Source organism: Gossypium hirsutum, chromosome A04 (assembly GCF_007990345.1).
Source record: "Gossypium hirsutum isolate 1008001.06 chromosome A04, Gossypium_hirsutum_v2.1, whole genome shotgun sequence".
Taxonomy (NCBI): domain Eukaryota; kingdom Viridiplantae; phylum Streptophyta; class Magnoliopsida; order Malvales; family Malvaceae; genus Gossypium; species Gossypium hirsutum.
In genome coordinates this window covers 3165281-3190593 of record NC_053427.1, presented here as the reverse complement: position 1 = coordinate 3190593, position 25313 = coordinate 3165281, and the positions used below count along the sequence as shown (strand labels likewise).

Here is a 25313-nt window from a genome sequence, read left to right as displayed (position 1 = left end):
CAACTAAAGTTCTATTTTTTATTAGTATTTTATATTTGAGATTTAATTTCATTATTTGATATTTGAAAATACCTTTATATGCATATATCAAATGTTTCACAAAATAGCGATAAATCTAAAATAATACATTGAAACAAACTGATACCGATACGAACAAGTATTGGTAGAAAACGGTACGTTCACTGATATGATACTGACTATCTTGGTGTCAAGACTAAAATTTATTCAATTAGAGCATATAAACTAAATCTATAGCTGTATACATGGTACAATACTAGTAATTAAATTTAATCAAACGAATTTAATGGATAAATCCACAACCTTTGCAAGACTAATGTAGAATTTAAAAAAAAAAAAAAACAACTCAAAATTTCTTCTTTAAAAGTAAATCAGATAAAAAAGAGGATAATTTTCCTTGAAAACTTTTGTAAATGTGTTGATACATATTATAACAAAGCAAGTAATAATACTTATTGAGGAACAATAAGAAACACCATGAAAGTATTTCAGTAAAACATGGGACAAAGCAATTATTTTCAAGGTGGATGAAGAAAAATTAATGGCCAAAAACATCATCATCATCAGACTAATTATACCTGCAAATGCTTATTTGCTGTTTGAACATCCTTATCACCTCTGCCACTGCAGTTAACCACAAATTTGGTACCATTTGGTAAAGTTGGACACAGTTTCTCTAAGTATGCCAGCGCATACGACGTCTCCAACATTGGGATTATGCCCTCCAGTCGAGATAATCTCTTGAATGCTGCATTATATCACAAATGGTTCCATCAGAATCCACTACAAAGAAAACAAAAACTTCGTATCAGTGACAAATAGTAATATCAAATGATAAAGCTGGATAAAATGTGGAATATAACATTATCAATACAAGCACCAGAGTGCAAGGAAGCCGATCAAATGGCATAAGTTAAAGGAATCCAACAACTATACGAAAATAGGTGTGTAGGAAATGTTTAGATGTGCAAAGTGTGACTCTGACTCATCACCTGAAGACCAATTGCATAGGCGATATTTTTAGTAAAAGGATAGAAGGATGCAAGAAGTGCTTCAACCTTCAAGAAAAATTTATATGTAATCAGTCAAAACATTTTTGAAGGGTAACATATTAAAATCGATATCCCATTATAGAGTTCTGAAAATAAACAGTTGAATTCTGAATGTATATTAGATGATTAAAGATAGAAGGTGAAAATTACGTGAACAAGGACTGAATGCGAAGGAACATGTTTCTACTCCATATGAAACTTTCTTAGGTCATATAGATTAATCTTCAGAAGTAACCGGACAAAGCAACTGGCAATGTTCCAATATGAAGTGGCAGACAGGTTTTACCTTCAGTCAGTAATCTCATAATCAGATATGATATGAACGAAGACTTGAAAATAAATTGGACTGTAGTTTCATACCTTCCAATGCTTCTTCATCTGTGACACTGGTACTCAGCACGGCCTTCATCTTTCAGAAAGTTGTGCTCAGGTCGAACACCGGGATAATTCAAGCTGTATAACCACAACAAAATTTGCCGCATGCTTGCCACTATCCGGACCGAACCCTGCTGCCTCTACACCAATCAACCTAATATCCTTGTCGTTAACAAACTCATTGAAAAGTCCCATAGCATTTGAACCTCCATCATTGCGTGCAACCAATACATCCGGTTTCCCTCCCCATTTTTCCAGCGCTTGTTTTCTTGCTTCTTTACCAACCACTGCATGGGACTCTCTGACCATCATAAGATACGGATGTGGACCAGCAATCAATCCCAAAATATAATGAGTTGTCTCCACGTTAGTCACCCAATCCTGGATAGCTTCCGATGTAGCATCCTTCAGCGTCGCGGTGCCTGAATGAACTACTCTAACCAAGAATCTGATAAAGAATCTTCATTATAACACTTACCTCCGCACCAAGAAGCCGCATTCTGAAAATATTAAGTGCCTGTCTTTCCATATCTTGAGCACCCATGTCAATAACACACTGCAAACCGAACCTTGCACACACAGTAGCTGTTGCAACTCCATGCTGACCAGCCCCAGTTTCTGCAATAATCCGGTTCTTGCCCAAATGTTTAGCGAGTAATGCCTAAGCAACGGCATTATTGATCTTGTGGGCACTAGTATGGTTAAGATCCTCCCTCTGAAGTTATATATCTGACCCTTCACCATCGGGACAGCCGTTCTGCAAAATAAAGTGGACTTTCCCTACCAACATAGCCTTTCAAAACCCCAGCTAGTTCTTCCTGCAAATCATAAATAGTTTTCTTGAAAATGACTACTTCCAGTACCAGAAACAAAAGTACATGCAAAAGAGCTTACTAAGCTCAAACATGTTCTTTTACATTTTTTTTAAAAAAGTAATTATAAAAAATATATAATCATAACTTGATTAAAAATTGAACCAACAAAATAAAAAGTAAGATCAATTAAAATATTATGGTATTGCAAAAACGATTTTTTTTAACCATTCATAGAAGTGAAAATACTCTTGATTAGTTCTACTAAAGAAATTAAGTTTATAAGAAATGCCTTTTTTTTTTTCCTTCAGGAAAATGGAAGTCAATATCAAAAAATCAAAACCTAACTTTTAAAACTAAAATAAGAAGAAAGACGATAATCATTTCCAGATACTTATATAAAATCAACAACAAAGAGAAGTCAACAAATTTTCTTCTGTTAATCAATAACAAATTTCCTAGTGAAAATAACAAGCATTTCCCAAATTGGCAAATCCCAAATTAATTTCCTATCAACAAACACAATGCACAACACATGAAATACCTAACTCGAAGTAATTCAGATACGTATTCATTAAGGAATCGGATACGAATACGTATAAAATGTATCAGTGACGGAACTAGCCTGAAATTTGTCATCTTTGGAGAGGGAATGAAAAGCCGTTTCCAGCTCAGAGAGAGCAGACATTAGGGTTCCGGGAACATATTTCCCGAGACGACCGAACGAGCCGGGTCGTTGCCATCTAGTAGGATCCGACTCTATGGGAACCGGATCAACGGTTACTGGTTCTCTACTTAACGTACAAATGTACAATTAAGGGAGAAAAGTTTCGCAGGCGTGTGCGGAGATGTAAATTTACTGAAATTGAATGGAAATATCGAGGAGTAGAAAAAGACGAAGGGCTATTCACAAGGAAGTCCGTATGTACCGATGAAAGTATAGTTTTTGTGTTAGTACCTGTATCTTCGGGTTTATTAATAGTCTAAAATTTTAATAAATTATATATTATTTTTATAAAAACTAATTTTTATATATATATATTATATATATATATGCAAATATATATTTATTACATCAATATAAATTTTAAAATTATTAATTAGGTTGAATAATTTAATTTAAAAATTAATTTAAAATATCAAATTTCTCTACCAATAAGTATAAACTCGTACAAGTTTAGTTTCCATGATCTCATCTTTCATAATCTCACTTTCACCTTTTCACAAACCTCATGATATGTAAAAGACCCACGCAAACATATTTATGATTCAATATTACAACACTTATATAAAATCCATAACATATTTAGAGTAAGTTTATTCACATGTAAAAAGTTTTATAGAAAATATTTTTTATATTTTTTAATGTTTGTTTTACAGAAAATGACTTATAGGTCAATATAAAATAAATTATTTTTTTTGTAAAATAATTTATCATTTTGAAAAATGTTCCTCTATAAGTGATTATATATATATTTATAAAAATTAACCTAAATCAAGTTTAATATTATTATATTAATAATAAAATTTATTTTTATTTTTAAAAATTTTAAAATATTAATATAAAATATTATATTTTTTAATATTATTAAACATACATATTTAATTATTTATATTTAATTATATAATAAATTATTAATATAATTAATATAATTAATTATTTTAATAAATTATTTAATATTTCAATTTTAATTTTATAATAATATTTATTACAATTATAAATATATTATTAATAATGTTTTGTAGTACAAAAGTTAAAATCTGTTATAAGTATATGTACTCTTCACAAATTTATAATTTAGTCTCGATAATTTTATTTTCAAGAATTTAATCTCTTTACTTTTCATATTTAAAAATCAAGTCCAATTGTTGACATTATTAAATTTTTTTGTCAATTTGGTTGATGTCACATTTTCAAAATAAAAAAAAAACTTATTTGATAGTTATATAACTAAAGAATAACTTTATAATGAACTTAAATTTAACAAAATATTTTTAGTATATACAAAAACGATATAAAATATCAATTTATAGATATAAAATAAACTCAATTAAATAATAAAAATATGAGAAAATCTTAAATTTATATTTATTTCATTAAAAACAGCTTTTATAAAATATTTTTAAGAAATTTATCAAATAACAAAAAAATATTTTATATAATTTATTTAAATACCAGAAAATATTAACTTAAAGTAACTCATTTTCTAAAAATTATTTTCTAGAAGTCATTCAGTAAAACAAACAAACTCTTAAACTCTGTTTGGTAACATGTAAAAGCTTTTTCGTAAAAGTTTTCAGGGTTTTCTGATGTTTGGATGGCTAAAAACAATTTCCTACCGTAAAATCAAGTGTTTTTTTAGGAAAATGTTTTACCCTTTTTGAATTCGGTAAGACATTTTCAGGAAAATGAAGCTTCCCCTCCCCCTCCCCCTCCCCCTTCCTCTTGGGTTGCAAATCAGTGCCATTGACAATAGTTTGGTCAAGGAGCTTTTCCGGTTCCTCCTCCATCCAGGTAAAACCCCTCTTTATTTTTTCTACACCATTTTCTAATTCTAATTATTCTTTTGTTGTTCATTTTTCTCTAGCTCTCTCAGCGATATTTTCCCTCAATTTCACCTTCTTTTTTTTCTTCTTTTTCTGCCCTGAATTGATAGGTTTAAGGTTTGTGAATTGCGTTAGTTCCACAATGTAAAACGTTATGAAAGATTCTCGTTTTGTTTCAGTGCTATAATAATCTTATGTCTTACCATATTTAAATCGGTTTTTTTGTGATTGTGACGACTTTTTCTTGGTGACGACTTTTTCTTGGATTTGATTGATGATCTGTGTGTTTCATGCCTCTGTATTTGGAAAGAGAGTATTGTAAGGGTTTTTACGGGACTTAAGCATGAAACCAATTCTGTTAGTGCTAATGTTTTTGCTCGATGTTGTCAAAATGATGATTTTTTAAGTTGTTTAAGGATTTAATTGTCTCCTTGTTGAATAGAAACATCTGAGATTCTTACTGGGCTTTAGTTGCATTCACAAATAGTTTGGTCAATGACCTTTTCCGGTTCCTCCTTCGTACAGTTTTTTAAATTCTGTGTTCTTGGATTGACGGGAGCAAAAGTTCTTGATCAGAGTTGTTCTTATGGTTCCTTGTTATTCTGTAGAATCGGTGAGTTTATTTGTATTAGTTGAATGGAAGCTTTTGAATCTTATGGTTTTATCAACCTATTCATCTAACAGCAGTGCCTCCGAAGTCTGATGGCTGATGTGCTTAAATATTTTGTTTTCCAGCCCCTTACACCCCAGTCATAAAATTGATGGAAATAAATGAACTAAAGAAATTGCGAGGAATATATTTGTCCATTGACTTCAGTTCATTTAATTTTATTTGAACTCTTTTGATATAGGATTTGGCATTTGATCTGTCCATTTCTGCTTTTTTGGGAGATAACATCTACAACTTTGGAGAACTCCTTGCTCATCCAATTGTAAGCACATATTTATAAGTTTCTTAAATTCACTATATATTGCAGCTGGTCCAATTGTTATGGTGATGATCGATGCAGTCTTGATTAAGAAATGTACTTTTAATTGCACGAAGATAAGGTTCATAGGCCTCGTTTAAGATACTCATGTTAATGTATGTGGAGGTTTAATAACTGAAAAGTGCCTGCTATTAAGAGCCTCTTTTCGTTTTGCATTTCTTTTCATGCTATTGCAATTACATGAATACATTCTTATTTTTCATTGTGTTGAATTGATTTAAAAAGGAGTCTGTGTGTTGTTGTTTCTTTTTCTTTTTCTTTTTTTCCCTTCTAAAAAGATGAGTTTTTATTCCAACTCAAAAGATGAGTTTGAGTGATCAAGCCTTCTATCTGTTCACTTTTATTGCTTGTATGGTTTTAAGGCTTTTCAGGTTATTGTGTACTATATATGTATGTATGTGGAATTTTTATGCTATATATGTGCGTATGTGTGAGAGAATATTTGATTGATAGTCTCATTACTTGGAAGGTGTGCTAAATATGTTCTGTAAACGGATTGTTCTTTAATGTTTTGAGATTATTTAGTGCTTATTTTGAGGTTGTTTAAGGGCAGTTCTTGGTTTTGGGCATATTTTATGTTAGTGCTTCTTATTGCTTAATGGATATTTTCAAAATTTGATAAGCATCTCTTGTTTGCATATAGCTTATAAATATTGTACATATATATATATGAAATTGATGTTTGATAATGTTGGAATTGTAACTTGGTAATAGTATGTCGTTCCCACTATTCAATTTTTTCTTTAGAGCCCTCCAAGTACACATAAAAACTTAGAAAAAATTGAACTTACTCGTGTTAGAAACATATTCGTATCCTACACTCATGTTCGAGTCTTAGTAACATAGGATAGTCTATACTTTTCTCATGTATCATTTCTTTTTGCATTTGTTGATTATAGTTTCATTGTTATAATCAGTTTTTTGCAGTTTGTTGGATGCATATGTATTTGAACAATCTGTTGGATAATTTTTATTTTTTGCAGTTTTCTTTGGCTTGTTACTGCAAATCAAATAGATTCTTTCTTTAGGCAGGCAGTCCTAGAAATTCAAGTGTTGTGCATTGGTATTAAGTACTATGTTTGGTGTTTCAATTTTCTATATTTTCGGTCTGGTTGACACCAATCACTTGGATACATGCAGGCTTCTTTAGCGTTTACAAGTCTGGTCATTGCAGCTGTTGGATAATTGGATGGGCAAAGTACATAACGCTTGGTTATCAACTGAGGCTAAAAACACCTGATCTCGTTGCATCATGAATTTTTTTCTCCAGTTCCTTTCTGCCATTGTAACAATTTCGTTATTTGAAAAGGGAAGAAGAAGGGAAAGTGAAATGATTAGCAATGAGGATAGAGATAAGTGTTAGTCATTTGCGGGAATAGCCATATTTGTATGATTCCTTTAGTAGGTATTGCTTGATCCTTAAATCTTTGTTCTGAAAGGAGCGGCTCATGTACTAAACTTTTCACTTTTTGGCATTTGTTGGATCTACAATGGCACTGGAATGCCTGAGGATACGGTTAAAAGTGCAAACATCATCCTTATCTTTCATTTTGTATTGGGATATTTCATTAGATACAATCAAATATGATCCACTTTTATGTGGATGAAAGTGCATTTTCATTTCAAATTAGATATTTTTCTGCATGATCTATATATTGTTTGGCTTCAATACGTTACTGGATGAGTTGTTGCTACTTGGTTATTTAACTACAAATATGATGATTAGTTTTTACCATTTACATGTGATGTGAATGAATCTTATAGGATAATTGCCAATCTTGAACAATTAAACCATGTAATTGATATATTTAATTTGATTTATTAATTTATAAATAAATCATTGCAATATATGTAAAAATAATTTAAAATATAAATTTATTAATATATATTTATCAATATATGTAAATACAGTTTTTTCGAAAAATATTTTTAAGAAATCTGTCAAATAATAGAAAATATTTTACAGAGATTTATCCAAACACTAGAAAAGTAAATCATTTTTCAAAAATCATTTTTCGGAAAATATTTTACTGACAAATAAACGGAGCCTTAATTCAATACACGTTTCTTCATGAATTTGGGACTTATCAGACCTCATATCTAATGTACATACCCATTTCATCACTCATTCATGTACTCTATAAATTCTAACATACATACAAGGGTCAGCATAGAAACCCACCAAAAAATACAACAATTCTAAATGGCAGGACCTTCACTCTTAGTACGGAGGCCTTCAAGAGTGTCCTGAGTGGGGTGCTAAAACAACAAAAGAGTTGGCTAAATACAATGAACCCAACTTCAAACAGGTTTCCAATCTAAGTTTTTCAAGAGAAAGTGTAAAGAAAATTTGAAAAGAAAATATGGATGCAAGGGGAGACGTAAAACTTGCCCAATAAGCCACTATTAACTTTATACAACTAAACACGAAAACTAGGTTTAGTGGATAAGTCAGATTATCCCACTAATCTCCACGATTCTCGTGACTAAGTACTCTCTTTCTCACATCATAAATGTGTGTTTTATCGGCTACAGTAACTTAGTTCCATTCTAACTAATTCTCATTTGTCTAATTAAATCTTCCAACTAGAATAATAAAATAATAAATGTGTTAAATATGACTCCTATTTTCAGTCAAATTTGAAAAGTAGTCTTTCAGTTAAACTCTGTTTACTTATTTCAATCAAACACTGATTAGTTTAGATTATTTTATTATTATTTGATCTATAAATTTAGCCTATAAATAGGATCTTTTACAACCTTAGAAAAAACACCCATTAGAGATTAGAACTCATAACACATTTAGAGAATTTTGTGTTTACGTTTTGTGGGTTCTTTGTTTTCGGGGTTTAGTTTTATCTCCATCTTTTGTACTCTTCGTTCTTTTGCCATTATAGTAAAATTATCTTTGCCCGTGGTTTTTTATCCTCTTTGGAGGGGTTTTTCCACGTTAAGTTTGTGTTTTCAATTTCTCAATTTATTTTGCTATTTTCTTGTTCGTTGCTTAATAGGGTCGAAATCTTAACAAGTGGTATCAGAGCTAGTTCAATTTTCATAGATCAGCCCGTTCAGAGATGGCAACAACAAGGTTTGAAATTGAGAAGTTCGATGGTGAGACAAATTTCAATCTGTGACAAGTTCGGATGATGGCAATTCTAGTTCAATCAGGCTTAAAAAAGGTTGTTATCGGGAAAAAGCCTAAGAATCTAAATAAAACAGAATGGGAAGAGCTTGATAAAAAGGCTTTATCTGCAATCCAGTTGTGCCTCACGAATACGGTATTGCAGGAAGTATTGATGGCGAAGACCTCATCTACCTTATGGAAAAGGTTAGAAACTCTTTATGCGACTAAGTCTCTGACTAACCGTTTAGTGTTGAAACAACGTCTATTTACGTTTCGCATGAACGAAGGTGGGCTTCTTAGAGATCACATCAGTCAATTCATTACTTTTTTAAATGATTTAAAGAATGTTGAGGTTCATATTGACGATGAAGATCAGGCTATGCTATTATTGTGCTCTTTACCCCCTTCATACAAGTCTTTCAGGGAGACCCTGATTTATGGCAGAGACAAACTCTCGTTCGAAGATGTGAAGGGTCATTTGTTGAGTAGAGACAAACTCGACAATGAGCTTCATTTGGATAGCAAGACAGATAGGCAAGCTTCCGTTTTGGTAGCATTAAAGAAACGAGATAAAAGGTGTCGCTATTGTAAAAAAGTTAGGTCACGTCAAAGTAGATTGTTATAAACTGCGAAATAAAAAAACTGCTGAGAGTAACGAGGAAGATGTAGCTGGTGCTAATTTGGCCGATGAAAATGGGGATGATTTCTTGTTAGTGTCAACAAGTGATAACACCAAGCTCACGTCCGAGTGGATCCTAGATTTAGGATGTTCTTTCCACATGTGTCCCAATAGAGAATGGTTCTCCACATACAGTTCGATTGAAGGTGGAGTTGTGTGCATGGGAAACGATTCATCTAGTAAGGTAATTGGTATTGGTACTGTTAAAATTAAGATGCACGATGGGACGATAAGGACACTCCCAGATGTCAGATATGTACCTGATTTACGAAAGAATCTCATCTCCATAAGTATTTTAAACTTGAAAGGATGCAAAATCAACATCGAGTCGAGCGGTATTAAAGTATCTCGTGGAGCTCTTGTTTTGTTAAAAGGTAAAAGAACCGGCAGTCTTTATATTCTGGAAGGTTATACAGTGACCGGTGAAATCGGACGTCCCTCGTCCGTTACGGAGTTGAAGTCAACTTGTTTGGAGCGGAGGCAACTTGGTCATAGGAGGGAAAAAGGTATGACTGTTTTGTTGAAGAGAGGTTCTCTTTTAGATGCAGGTTTTGAAAAGTTAGGGCACTGTGTTCGTGAAAATCAGACCCGGGTTAGTTTTGATTTGGCAGTGTACAAGTCGAAGGCTAGAAGTCTTCCAGTTTCTAAGCACAAATTCGACTCAGTTAATTCCCTGCATAGTTCAAGATAGGCTCGTGGCGGGCTTTGGCAAAGATGGCGTTGTGGAAATATGAGTCAAGGTGGAGATTTGTTAAATATGATTCCTATTTTCAGTCAAATTTGAAAAGTAGTCTTTCAGTTAAACTCTGTTTACTTGTTTCAATCAAACACTGATTAGTTTAGATTATTTTATTATTATTTGATCTATAAATTTAGCCTATAAATAGGATCTTTTATAACCTTAGAAAAAACACCCATTAGAGATTAGAACTCATAACACATTTAGAGAATTTTGTGCTTACGTTTTGTGAGTTCTTTGTTTTCGGGTTTTCGGGGTTTAGTTTTATCTCCATCTTTTGTACTCTTCGTTCTTTTGCCATTATAGTAAAATTGTCTTTGCCCGTGGTTTTTTATCCTCTTTGGAGGGGTTTTTCCACGTTAAATTTGTGTTTTCAATTTCTCAATTTATTTTTCTATTTTCTTGTTCGTTGCTTAATCGGGTCGAAATCCTAACAAAATAGTTCTTTCAAACTAAGGAGTTAACATAAACATCTAAAAGCTGAGGTGGTGTATACACTACAATAAAGTCTGCCAAACACAAAATTCACCTGTAGGCGCATTTGTAGGATCTTATACTTAATCAAAACTAATACTTTACTCATTCAAAATTTACTCTAAATATCAAATCTCAATAAACAGTAACCGTATACTAGGACTTAGCCGAGCAGGCTATTACAGTTCAAAATAACTCAATTAAAGTGTAGTTGGTTGTGATAATTTATGCTTAAGATATATTAAAATTATTTAATTTATTATAATTAAATTATCTATTAAAATTAAATGAAATATGTCACTAGCCTTCATATCTTGCCATGTTGTTTTAAGGAAATTTCCAATATTCAATATAATTTAATATTTTGATTTTGGGTACATTTCATGTCTATTTTATGGTTCATGTTTGAGGTTCATGATTGTTTTTATTTTTAAGATTTGAATCTATGTCCTTTCCTTAAAAGTGCAATATATTTTACCATTGCACTCAATATTTTTTATCCTAAAATTTGTAGCTGAGACCTATAGATATAGACATAGAATTTTTTTATTAATTTCACACAATCGTGGGTATATATATTATTACAGAAAAGATAAAAAAAAAAAAAGAAGAGAAAGAGGAGAAACAAGGCACACAATGTTTAATAGGAAAGGTAGAACAAGTAGGAATCCGGTAGTATATTATGGGGTGGCTGTCAAATTTATTTAGTAGTATTATTAATATAAAGAAGTAGACAGCCTCCATGGGTCACACAGCATAAACCGATAGAGATAAGCATGGAGCAATATATGATGCAAAGAGAGGCAGGTTAATTGCAACCGCTCCACATGATTTGTGCTGTCAGGTTTAGAGATCCATCTGCATTTGCATGGATATGAGCTTCGGAGGAAAATGCACCCCCACATGATAAGGGCAAGATGTCAGAGCTATTGTAGGGCTGAAGGATGCTCACTATATCCTCCCAAACAATATGGTTTTCGGTCGGAATGATCTTAGTAGCCACCTGATATATAGTTTAATTAATTAATTTCTTCTGCTACAAAATCAAAATAAATGAAAAATATATTGATTAATTAATACCTTACAATCAGTGGTCCAAAGAATAATCCACTTAACCCTAACAACATCATACACCAGGCCTCCGTACAGACCGTCGACCATCATATTCTGCGCAAATGGAGTGGGTAATGAATCTTTTTTAATCGTTACCGGAGCACCTTGGTAATTCGAATACATCAAGCTCGCAAGGCAGTCATCAGAACCATTCTTAAGCTCACCTTTTACCACTTTGTGAGTTGGAGGACAAGCCATTTTTAACTCCTTTTTTAGTTCACTCTCCTTCTATTCTGCTTCATATCTACCTCCATACACATATTTATACACAACCTTCTAGCATTACAAGTAAGACTTTTAAATTTAAATATGATAACAAAGTCATTTTATTCAAATATTTAATAACATAACTTCAAATTCAAAGTCATATTATTTAGTTTTAATAAAATAAAACTCGAAAAGCCTCCCTGTTAAGACGACAAAACCCTTATAGTTAAAAGGATATTATTGTCATCTATCTTGGTATTGACCTTGGTTAAACTGGACAAATTGCCTTTTAGGCCCTCACTGCCAACAAGAATTTAATTAGCAGTGTCCAATGGTACTTTGAAAATATATTGGGAGATAATTTAATTAAATTGAAGACAAAAGCTCCATAGTTAGAGGGATATTATCGTCCTCATGTATATTTGGCCAACAATTTTTATTTGATTATTTATATCAGGTAGTCATTTTATTTAAAATTTAGACCTGAATAAGAACAAAAACCTTATTGTCATCCCACCTTTTTTTTTTTATAAAATAAATATTAGACTTGTAGTTAGGAGGATAATATTGTCATTTCACCTTTTTATAAATAAATATTAGGCTTGTGAGTTTTAATTGTGCAAGGATATGAATAGGTGATTGAAAATATACATAATTGTACTTTATTAAAATCCATTTTTTAAAAATTACCAACAAGGATTAATCAAATAAGTTTATATTTAATTAACATATTTTTAAAAACTAATGATAAGTGTTGGATGTAGTGGTAAAGAAGGAGCATTACAATTTCGAGAGAACATTTAAGTTCAAATATTGAAGGTGACATTTTTAGGACCTTCAACATGAACAATAAAATGGACATCACAAATAACAAAAAATCATATTTCTTTTAAAAAAATTTAGTTGTCAAAATACATTAGGCTCCACTTGTTCCAAATAATTGTTCTAGTTCTTGTTTGCGTATTTGACTTGCAACTTTTATATGAGTAGGTGTATCAAGTATTCAATTTATTTAAAGTAAATATTTTTTAGTTTTAATTAATAAAAATGAAAATGACAAAAACCTTATTGTTAAGAGTATATTAATGACGTCTTTCGTTTAAGTTTTAACTATGCGAGATTTCAACCTCTAGATTTTACTGACACACTTAACATGATGTTTGTATACGAGTATATGTTGTGTGATTATGTAAATTAATGTATCTATGAATATGTTATATGACCATGCATTGACTTTATGGCGAAACTAATTTGTTTTTGTTGAGTTAGTGACACATCTGTTCTACAAAGTGTGGAATTTCATGCCTTCTGATTTTGTTGTTGTACAACTGCATGTCTTACATGCTTTTTATTCAGATTCTATATTTGCATGCCATGTCACAATTCATGGGGTTGGAATAATATGGTAAAGAGAAATATCTATTAGTTTAATGATCTGCACTATCTGGTGGGTTAACTACATTTCTGTTATGGCAGCTTGACAACAATTATAATGGTTTGACCACATATTTCTAACTTGATAGTTTGACTGCAATTATGGTGGCATTGTCCACAATTATCTATTGGTGCGTAACATTTCAAACCTGACCTAGACGTTATGACTAGATCTATAAGAGTGACTACGACTCATTTGAAAATCCAATAATCGTTGAAAACTTATAAACATGACGCTAGCTTTCGCTAAGTAAAAATACAGTTATTTAAAGAACTCATCTTAACCAATTTGATGAAACCGTTGATTAGTTATACTTTTAAAACATTTAAGTTTGCGGCGGAATTTTAATGTAGTTTGATTTTGTAAAATGCGATTTGTTATTGGAAACCTTGGTTTTGCATATACAATGAATATCATAAGAAATACATCAAAATAATTAAAGACAGGAAATAAAACAAGTTAAAATTCAAAGTTTAAAAATAGTCCAAAAATTATCGAAACCGAATGAACTAGATTTTTAATTACTACTAAATAATAACGTTTAACTGAACTCCCACGGCACAACAAATATTTCTTTTTAAAATATGAATCGTGAAACTGACTTCACAAATACCCAAAAACCAATTTTCTTTTAAAAAAAAATTAGTTGTCAAAATACATCAGGTTCCACTTGTTCCAAATAATTTTTCTTGTTCTTGTTTGAATATTTGACTTGCAATTTTTATACTAGTAGATGTATCAAGTATTCAATTTATTTAAAAAAAAATATTTTTTAGTTTTAATTAATAAAAATGAAAATGGACAAGAACCTAATTGTTAAGAGAATATTAATGACATTTTATGTTTAAGTTTTAACTATGCGAGATTTCAAACAGTAAATTTTATTGACACACCTAACATGATGTTGTGCCAAATTGACATATTTATGTGCTTTATTTTGATATATTTGGGGACATGATGCTACTAAATTCTGTGTTTATTGCCTAATTTCAATGTAGGTGGAGTGTAAGTACAAAATGTGGAATCACATGAAAGATTTTGGCATGGGATCATTAGTAATTTGGCATTCATGGCTTTTTAGCTTTTAGGATTCTTTTTATTTTAATAATTCTTTTTAGTAATTCCAGCAGTGTAACGGAACTCCAGCCACATCTATCCATGCTACCCTCTCTTCCACCATTGTAAGTTCCGATCAAGGTTCGATTGAAACAAAGAACTCTCGCAAATAACCAAATCCCAAACAGCTCCTCTTCTGGTATGCAGACCAAGAAGAATCTACCTTGGGTTCTTCTGATTCTAATCTCTCCTAATCCTACCTTTACGATTCTTCCTTGTAAGTTCTTAATATCGCATCAGGTAGCTGTTTCATCCACCATACATCTTTGTAATTTCCATAATTGTTCCTCCTCAACGTGTCCCTGGACCGCAATAAAATTTTATTTCTAAGTAGTCATCTTATTTAAAATTTAGACCTGAATAACAACAAAAGCCTCATATTTAGGAGGATATTATTGTCATCTTACCTTTTTAAAAAAAAAATAAATATTAGACTTGTGAGTTTTAATTGTGCATGGATAGGTGATTCGAAATATAAATAATTGTACTTTATTAAAATCTATTTTTTAAAAAAAACCAACAACGATTAATTTTTATATTTATCTTTTACATTCTTATATATTTTGATCATTGACCATCTAGATAGGAATCGCTAATTTACGACCAAGTTGACACATGCAAGGGAATGATCCTTAGTTAGATTTCCAAATGAAATAGTTTAAATTGTTAAGATATTATTACTAGTCTTCCATCTTATTATTGTTAAGAGGATATTATTAACATCTTACGTTGTTTTATATTTGGAAGTTTCAACTTGATAATACCTAGCTCATAGATCAATCTTTGAGAAAACTCTAGCTCCAGTTAGCTGATCAAAAAAGTTCTCAATCCTGGGCAACTTAATATGGTCACTTTTTTCTGCTGCTTATAATCAATACATAATCGGAGGGTCTCATCCTTCTTCTTAACAAACAATATTGGTGCACCCCAAGGCGAAACACTTGATCTGATGAACCCGTTATCTAACAGTTCTTGTAGCTGAACTTTCAAGTCCTTCATGTCTGCTGGAGTGATTCTATACAGCACACCTGTTATAGGAGCGATCCTCAAAGTCACATCAATAGAGAACTCCACATCTTGAATTTAGGTCCATTTGTTAGCGTTGTTATAATTCTTTTGTTAAACTTGTTGGCATGTCATTTTCAAATTAAAAAATATACTTATACTTGGTACCCAAGGAGCAGAAAAAATTACATTGTAATTGACTAGAATTAATTTAATAGAGAATTTTGATGGTGTTAATAATCCTTTTAAATTCGCATGAGCGTTTCAATTAGAATAACATATTTAGATTAACGAAAGACATTATAAGAATTCAGGTGCCAACTTATGTTAGAATTAAAGTATAGAGATTCAATTTCAAATTTGAGTGAAATATAGAGATAAACTTGAAATTTAACCAATTTTATATAATCTACAAAAAATACAATATGTCTTAATATTGCACCCAACACTTTTATAAAGATATAGATATAGATATAGACACAGACATAGACATTTTTTTATTAATTCACACAATCGTGTGTGTATATACTATTACAGAAAAGAAAAGAAAAAGGAGAAACAAGGCACACAATGTTGAATAGGTAAGGTAGAAGAAGTAGGAATCCAGTAGTATATTATGGGGTGGCTGTCAAATTTATTTAATAGTATTATTAATATAAAGAAGTAGACAGCCTCCGTGGGTCACACAGGACAAACTGATAGAGATAAGCATGGAGCAATATATGATGCAAAAAGAGTCAGGTTACTTGCAACCGCTCCACATGATTTGTGCTGTCAGGTTTAGAGATCCATCTCCATTTGCATGGATATGAGCTTCGGCGGAAAATGCACCCCCACATGATAAGGGCAAGTTGTCAGAGCTGTCGTAGGGCTGAAGGATGCTCACTATATCCTCCCAAACAATATGGTTTTCGGTCGGAATGATCTTAGTAGCCACCTGATATATAGTTTAATTAATTAATTTCTTCTGCTACAAAATCAAAATAAATGAAAAATATATTGATTAATTAATACCTTACAATCAGTGGTCCAAAGAATAATCCACTTAACCCTAACAACATCATACACCAGGCCTCCGTACAGACCGTCGACTAGCATATTCTGCGCAAATGGAGTGGGTAATGAATCTTTTTTAATCGTTACTGGAGCACCTTGGTAATTCGAATACATCAAGCTCGCAAGGCAGTCATCAGAACCATTCTTAAGCTCACCTTTTACCACTTTGTGAGTTGGAGGACAAGCCATTTTTAACTCCTTTTTTAGTTCACTCTCCTTCTATTCTGCTTCATATCTACCTCCATACACATATTTATACACAACCTTCTAGCATTACAAGTAAGACTTTTAAATTTAAATATGATAACAAAGTCATTTTATTCAAATATTTAATAACATAACTTCAAATTCAAAGTCATATTATTTAGTTTTAATAAAATAAAACTCGAAAAGCCTCCCTGTTAAGACGACAAAACCCTTATAGTTAAAAGGATATAAATGTCATCTACTCTTGGCATGGACTTGGCTAAACTGGACAAATTGCCTTTTAGGCCCTCACGTATGCCAACAAGAATTCAATTAGCAGTGTCCAACGGTACTTTGAAAATATATTGGGAGATAATTTAATTAAATTGAAGACAAAAGCTCCATAGTTAGAGGGTTATTATAGTCATCATGTATATTTGGCCAACAATTTTTATTTGAGTATGTATATCAAGTAGTCATTTTATTTAAAATTTAGACCTGAATATGAACAAAAAATTTATTGTCATCTCACCCTTTTTTTTTATAAAATAAATATTAGGCTGGTAGTTAGGAGGATATTATTGTCATTTCACCTTTTTATAAATAAATATTAGGCTTGTGAGTTTTAATTGTGCAAGGATATGAATAGGTGATTGAAAATATACATAATTGTACTTTATTAAAATCCATTTTTAAAAATTACCAACAAGGATTAATCAAATAAGTTTATATTTAATTAACATGTTTTTAAAAACTACCGATAACTATTGGGTGCAGTGGTAAGGAAGGAACATTACATTCCCGAGAGAACATCTAGGTTCAAGTCTTGAAGGTGAAATTGTTAGGACCCCGACATGAACCGTAAAATAGACATCGCAAATACCAAAAAATCATATTTCTTTTAAAAAAAATTCAGTTGCCAGAATACATCAGGTTCCCCTTGCTCCAAATAATTGTTCTAGTTCTTGTTTGTTTATTTGACTTGCAATTTTTATATGAGTAGGTGTATCAAGTATTCAATTTATTTAAAGCAAATATTTTTTTTAGTTTTAATTATTAAAAATGAAAATGACAAGAACGTTATTGTTAAGAGGATATTAATGACATCTTTCATTTAAGTTTTAACTTTGCAACTAGATTTTACTGATACACTTAACATGATGTTCGTATACGAGTATATGTTGTCTGATTATGTAAATTAATGTATCTATGAATATGTTATATGTCCATGCATGTGACTTTACGGCGAAACCGATTTGTTTTTGTTGAGTTTGTGACACACCTGTTCTACAAAGCGTGGAATTCCATGCCTTCTGATTTTTGTTATTGTACAACTGCATGTCTTACATGCTTTTTATTCAGATTCTATATTTGTATTCCATGTCACATTTCACGGGGTTGGGATAGTATGGTAAGCGGAAATATCTGTTAGTTTAATGATTTGCACTATCTGGTGGGTTAACCACATTTCTGTTCTGCCAGCTTGACAGCAATTATAATGGTTTGACCACATATTTCTAACCTGATAGTTTGACTGCAATTCTGGTGGCATTGTTCACAATTATCTGTTGGTGCCTAAAATCCGAAACCTGACCTAGATGTTATGGCCAGATCTGGAGGGGTGACTACGGCTCACTTGAAAATCCAATAATCGTTGAACACATATAAACGTGACGCTAGCTTTCGCTAAGTAAAAATCCAGTTATTTAAAGAACTCATCTTAATCAATTTGATGAAACCTTTGATTATTTATACTTTTAAAACATTTAAGTTTGCAACGAAATTTTAATCTAGTTCGATTTTGTAAAATGTGATTTGTTATTGGAAACCTTGGTTTTGGATATACAATGAATATCATAAGAAATACATCAAAATAATTTAAAACGGGAAATGAAACAAGTTAAAATTCAAAGTTTAAAAAAGAATAGTCCCAAAATTATCGAAAGAGAAGGAACTAGATTTTTAATTAATACTAAATAAAAACATTTATCCGAGCTCCTGCCACATCGACTCGTCCTAAATTTGAAGGTTAGGTGAGCCTTCGAGCTCAGTGTGTAACTCATAATAACAGAATCACAAATTTAATTTAAAACATGTTTTCAGAAATCATTCAAACATATATTTCATAACAAAGCAGAAATTGAACATATCAAATACAGAAACACAATCCTACCTCCATCCGCTACACATCATCTCTGACCATCCCGACACACCATATAGGGTATATGTACCTACCCAACCCTACACACCACTTAGAGACTGTATGCCGCTTTTTCAGAACATTTGCAGTTTAGCTGCCAGATCATAAGGCATTAATTCCCCGGTAACAAAAATATATGTGTGGCTGAGCCACCAAATACGTCAAATAGAATAAACTTCCTACATTCCTCTGCAAACATATATCCCATACAATGCTCATGTAGAAATATAGATATAAAAATGTATATGACATATGTTTATCATGACAGATACAAATTTTTTCATTCGTTGTTTTCTCGGATTTTTGTTACGCACATGGATGTTTTCTAACATGGGTTACAAAAATGAGTATACCAACACCTAAAAACAGCATACACTTAACGGATTAGCCAACAATAACGGATCATTTCAGAGGATATGCTCCACAATTTTCCTAAAAATACCAATCTTGTCCCTACCAATTACTCCAAACAGCCACAATAGTTCCAAATTGCAAAAATCCCTTACCTTCTAATCATCAACACCTCCAAAATCTTGAGTCACTGAAGGATTATTCGTTTCTTGAGTTTCCCCTAAACCCAGCGAACAATTAACAACGATAAGACACACCAACGAGGCTATAACCAACGAAAGAAGATTTCCATAATGAAAAAGAGAAAACGATAATTACACTTGAATCAATTTACAATCTATTCAATCAACACTTACTACTGAACTTGATTGAAAGAATAAAAGAAAATTGGGGACAACAAAGATCAAGAAAAGAAAGCAACAACTTGAGATCTTACCAAAGGAAAGACTAGCAAAAATAATCCTACTTACTCACATAGGATGGGATTTGAACTCAAAACCAAGAGGTAAGCAAAAGTCTTACCGCTAAACCAATAGGGTGATTCTATTATAAATTAGTGAAAATGGTATTTAATTCATAACGACCAAGATAGGAATAGGGACAAAAATAGCAAAATTTTCCAGGAGTGAGGTTTGAACCCATGACCTCAAACACACAACCAAAACCCTTAATCCCCAAAGCAGATACCTACTTATTGAAAAATTTAATAAATAAAATACACCAATATTTGGGAAGTTACATGGTGTGCTTTTGGATGGATGAGTTATGGGAACTCTAATTTGGTGTGTAGTAGAGTTGGGTAAGAAATTTTCTAAAAAATATGTGCATGTTTTTCTGAAAATTACAGCACCGCATTCTCAGTTTTACTGAATTGTTCGTTATGAAGCTCTCTGGAATACTTTGATTTGTTTATTGTGTTCTTTATGTTCTTTGTTTCAGTTTAGTTACACACTAAGCTTTATAGCTCACTCTTTTGTTTTACCCTTTTAGGTATTCATCAATCTTAGAATCTGTCGACGCGAGGGAGCTTGGATTGGATTTTCAAAAAATTAATTAAGATGGTTTTACGTTTTTAACTATGTTAGACAGTAAAGTATTTTTTGGACTTTGTTTTGGGTTTTTTTTCTGTTCGCCAGTTTTTGGTATTTTTAACTTAAAACTGCAAAATCACTCAAACTTACAAATTGGTATTCGATTTTAGAAACTAAAATCTGGCAATTTTCCGCTGCTAAACTAAGAAAATGTTTGAGTGATTTTGACATAAAATAATTGTTTCGAGTATGAGATTATCTAAAGAATACACAAAAGGTCTAGCTAAACATTTTATTTCCTGACCATTCATTTTTAGAATCTTCGTTTTCCAATATAAGATGAGTTACGGGATCAAGTGGCTAAATTTTTAAATTTATCATTGTCCCCTTCACACTCCGGTCATAAGTTCTAGGCCGAGTGTAGGGTGTTATAGTGTTCACCTTTTCTCTATTTCAGAGATAGGTAGGATCATCACATTGTATTGCTTTTAGTGTGACTTAAAGAGGGATCCCTTGAACGGTGTTAGAAATGATACATAGTTTGTACAATTAATTTGACGTCAAATTACTTTACTGAAGAACAAGTTGGAGAGTTTCGATTAGGAGTGTAGGTGGGTGACATGTAATATACCACGCCCAACTCGGTCGTACTATCTGGGTATGGAACGATATGAGTCAAAACTTTTGAGATAACTGTACTTCTTTTTTAAAAAAAGAAATTTCAAGTTTGGCGGGTATTCGCTTACAAGAGTAGTGTCCCGAAATTTTTAAAAACATATTGGGTGAAAGCAAATTAAAAATAGTATGGATACAAATGAAAAAAAATTAGTATGGTTTGACCAACACTTCGAATTGGGTTAATTATTTATTTTTTTGATTAAAATGTAGTGTACCAATGTAAATATTATAATATACTCAAAGTTCTTGTACTCTTCATGTAACAACCTATTTTTAGTGGTGTCGAAAATAGTGGTTTTGGAACCACAATTCTAACGAGTGAGTTTTTATTTTATTATTATTTTAATGACTACAAGATTACATTAATGTCATATTAAAATTTTGTTAAAAATTTTTGAGGTTTAAGAGGTTAATTAGGTAAAAAGGACTAAATTATAAAAGGTGTAAAACTTGAGTTTTATTATTTAAAAGGATCAGATTTGTAGCACCCCAAACCCGGCCCAGAAGTTATGGCCAGATCCGGCATGCCACATCAAAAACGTTAAAAAATTTTTCCATTCTAAGTCCAGAAAATCTTACTTGATGTTCAAAAGATTAATTCATTAAGGGTTAAAGTGAATGGAAGCTGTGCACCAGGTAGGAAACCGGAAAAGAGGTGGTGAGTCCATCGGACTGCTTAAGTACCAAGCTCCCTTCGGATCCAATCCTAGACATGCATACCGCCATTGCCACACCTTAACGTCATGGATATTTCTAGGAAACCGATTCGATTAAGTCATTTTTAGGAAAAGTGATTAATTTTGGAAAATACTTTCATTGCGGAAGCTTGCTTGTTGTCGTGTTATTTTGAAATCAATTGTTGTTTTTGAAAACTCGCCCTAAAGCTATCCAATTTCAACAGTTAAAATAAGTAATACCTATCTTAGTAATACATATTAAAACCATCAAAAATAATTAAGCGGCCTTATTACATTTAAAAACCCAAAACTTCAAACGTAAATAAAAGGATGTCCAGTTCACCAGAAGAAAATCAAACTTTCAGAACGGGTGGCCACTCCGAATTCCCTCACAGCTCCAAGCCCACTATGGTTGGGGATTTCCTGCGTGGATGAAAATAAAAGGGGTGAGTTTGGGGAAACTCAGTGTGTAAATTAACCCAACCATAGCCTATATCAGCTTAAACCACAGAAATAGAATAAGTTGGCCTTAGCCCAGAACAGAAATTCAGAATAAAGCCATAAGCCCATAACAGAACAGAACAGAACAGATATTACATGTTTATGCAGAAACCCAACCATATCCAACCGTATACACCCTCGTACCAACCTTACACCGTGTGGGGAGACAACTCGACCCACCCAACCGCTACACACCACAGAATTTGCAGCATGGCTGCCAGAACAGATAATGTGACAGAGTCACCAGATACAGATAATCGTGGCAGAGCCACCAGAACAAATATGTGCAGAGCCACCAGATCAGATATTGTGGCAGAGCCACCAGATCAGATATTTGTGGCATAGCCACCAGAATGCTTCCTCCATAATATAACCCATGTCCCCATGCAACAGATATATAATCATGGCATACATCATACAGAATCAGATCGTCATGCTTTTCAGTCAAAATTAACCCTAGGGGTATAACGGTAATTTTACACCTAGGGGTATAACAGTAATTTTCCATACATAGGGGTATTATAGTATTTATCTACTTTTAGGGTTTTCATGCATATCCTAACTATTTAGTACTATTAGAACACTTACGCGCATACTTACCGAATTGGGCCCGTTGGCCCATGAACCCGATCTTTGGCCCATTAAGCCCAAATTATCAAAATGTACGAAACTGCATTTTATTACTTTAGATTACCAAATATACAAACCCAACTATCTTACGAGCATTCGTACACTCGCAAATTCCCAAAATACCGACTTTTCGGCATTTCGGCTTTTGCCAATCTAGTCTATGAGAGGGTGTCAGTTACACACCTGTTTGCGACGATATGCTGACGAGATCCACACACGAACCGCCTACAATTGGATTACTAACACGTTAATCTAACTATTCAAATACGAACTACGTATTAACCCCTTACAATATTCGGCCAACCACACCTATAGATCATAGTAAGCTTATAAGAAATCAATAAGCAACTCATTAACAAATTTTTGTCAATGTTTACCACATAATCATAATTTCACTGCAAGCTGTCTTCCTGAGCAACAGTCACTAAATCATTTATAATGGAGCTACGAAACTCCAAATCAAGTGTCGTTAATTTTCCCTGAAAATAGACTCATATATCTCTATCCATAAAATTTTCAGAATTTTTGGTTAGCCAATCAATACCAGATTTTTCGCAAAGTTTCCCATGTTTCACTGTTTGACTAATCTGACCACTCTTCATTACGAATCAAATTTCTCATTGTACAGAATTCAAAATATGTTCTTGTTTTTTCATTAGAAACTAGACTCAATAAGCTTTAATTACATAATTTATTCAGCTTCTAATTCATCTCCCACAATTTATGGTGATTTTCCAAATCACGTTAATGTGCTGTCCCAAGCAGATTTATTACCAATCACTCTTTCACACATACCTTGCATGCATGTTATTTAAACATATATATCACCAATCAATCATCACATATCTATGATTTTACTTAAGTATAATCTCCATTTCATCATTTTAAAGCACAACATGTTAGCCGTTTTTCCCTTTAGCATCTAAGGCACATGCATGTTCATTTGTTTGGCTCAACTTCACCTATCTTCCATTTTTCATCAAAAGAACATGAAACAACAACCATTTCCTTCATTTTAATTCATGACTAAATGCTCACAACACAACTAAAAATCAAAATATACTTCAAGAGTTAAGGTAGAATCAAGAAGAACTCATGAACCTCAAAATAGAAGCAAGTACCAAGAACTTACCTTCAATTTTCCTCCTCCTAATGACCGAATACTCAAGAGCTTTCTCCTCTCCTTTCTCTTCTCTAACTTTCAGCTATAATGAACAAAGATGGACAAAACTTTATTCTTTTCACCCCTTTTTCTTTTAATAAAACTTCATATTTCATCCATTTAATTCTTTAATACAAAAGACATGAAATTCTTATCACGAAACATTTACCTAACCCATTATCATGAAACATTTACCTAACCCATTATCATGGAACATTTACCTAACCTATTATCATGGAACATTTACCTAACCTTTTATCAATTTGTATCAATTTGTACCATAAATTACGGATATCAAGTGTACATTTTGTCTACAACAACATGATGGCTGGCCACTTCATGTAAAATGGGAGGTTTGTCATGCAAATCCTCCTATTTTGCACTCCTATTTATTTGGCCACTTCAATTTAGCCTATAGCATTTTCAAACATTTTCACATAGGTTCTATTTATAATTTCACCCCCTTTTTCTTATGGAAAAAAATTAACTAAAATTGTTGGGTTCTATCTTAAGTTTGGGCTTTCTAGAGGCCCACTAACATAATTAAACCTATGCCAACATTCATAGGATTCCCGAAAATTGGGGCGTTACAAGATTGATGTGAAATCTTAATCAAATGGACTTCGATGGAAATTAAAATATATACTAAGATAGTGGATTGTGATGGATAGGTTTTATGGTAGTTTAAATGATTTTTAAAGGTTAATTTAGTAATTTAATAAATAAATGATAAAGATAACCTAAAGGAAAGTATCATCTTCCACACTCTTCTTTCTAAAAGTGACGTTAGCCATTAAAGGAAGAGGAGATTTCAGAAAATGCTTGTTTCCCTTGCATGGTATGATTTTGTCTCTCGTTTTTAATATATTTTTTATGTTTTTTAGTTCGTTTTAGCTTAATCTAGTTAGCCCGGGGGTTAATTTGCAAAATATTTAAAGGTTAAGGGGCTTGCCATGGATGCTTTTGTATTTTTTTATGTTAGTTGATAGATTATTAATCTTTGTTGTAAAATAAACATGTTTTGTTAAGTGATTTTTGTTGAATTTTGTAATTAGGACTAAATTATTAAAAGTATAATTCATGGGTTTTATTGTGAATGTAAATAATAATGGGTTTTTTAAAGGTCCCTTGTAACATTGGTTAAGTTGGATTTAGG

General features: G+C 32.1%; 2 protein-coding genes, 1 long non-coding RNA gene and 1 pseudogene across 3 annotated transcripts; 1 reads left to right on the top strand and 3 right to left on the bottom strand.

Annotated features, from left to right (window-relative positions):
• Positions 1-394: 394 nt before the first annotated feature.
• On the bottom strand, positions 395-3071 carry LOC107957283 (tryptophan synthase beta chain 2, chloroplastic-like; annotated as a pseudogene).
• A 1439-nt stretch (positions 3072-4510) lies between these two features.
• LOC107898150 (uncharacterized) lies at positions 4511-7420 on the top strand. The gene is made up of 3 exons (XR_001684343.2): positions 4511-4772; positions 5656-5736; positions 6934-7420. It is a non-coding gene; the product is annotated as an uncharacterized lncRNA (long non-coding RNA).
• Positions 7421-11497: 4077 nt separating this feature from the next.
• LOC107898061 (uncharacterized) lies at positions 11498-12173 on the bottom strand. Its single transcript, XM_016823639.2, has 2 exons — positions 11890-12173; positions 11498-11812 (listed from the first exon to the last, which is right to left on the bottom strand). Exons 1-2 carry the CDS (start codon positions 12118-12120, stop codon positions 11618-11620), a joined length of 426 nt encoding a protein of 141 aa, XP_016679128.1. The 5' UTR covers positions 12121-12173; the 3' UTR covers positions 11498-11617.
• A 3986-nt stretch (positions 12174-16159) lies between these two features.
• LOC107897949 (uncharacterized) lies at positions 16160-16981 on the bottom strand. The gene is made up of 2 exons (XM_016823558.2): positions 16700-16981; positions 16160-16622 (listed from the first exon to the last, which is right to left on the bottom strand). Exons 1-2 carry the CDS (start codon positions 16928-16930, stop codon positions 16428-16430), a joined length of 426 nt encoding a protein of 141 aa, XP_016679047.1. The 5' UTR covers positions 16931-16981; the 3' UTR covers positions 16160-16427.
• Between the last annotated feature and the right edge of the window lie 8332 nt (positions 16982-25313).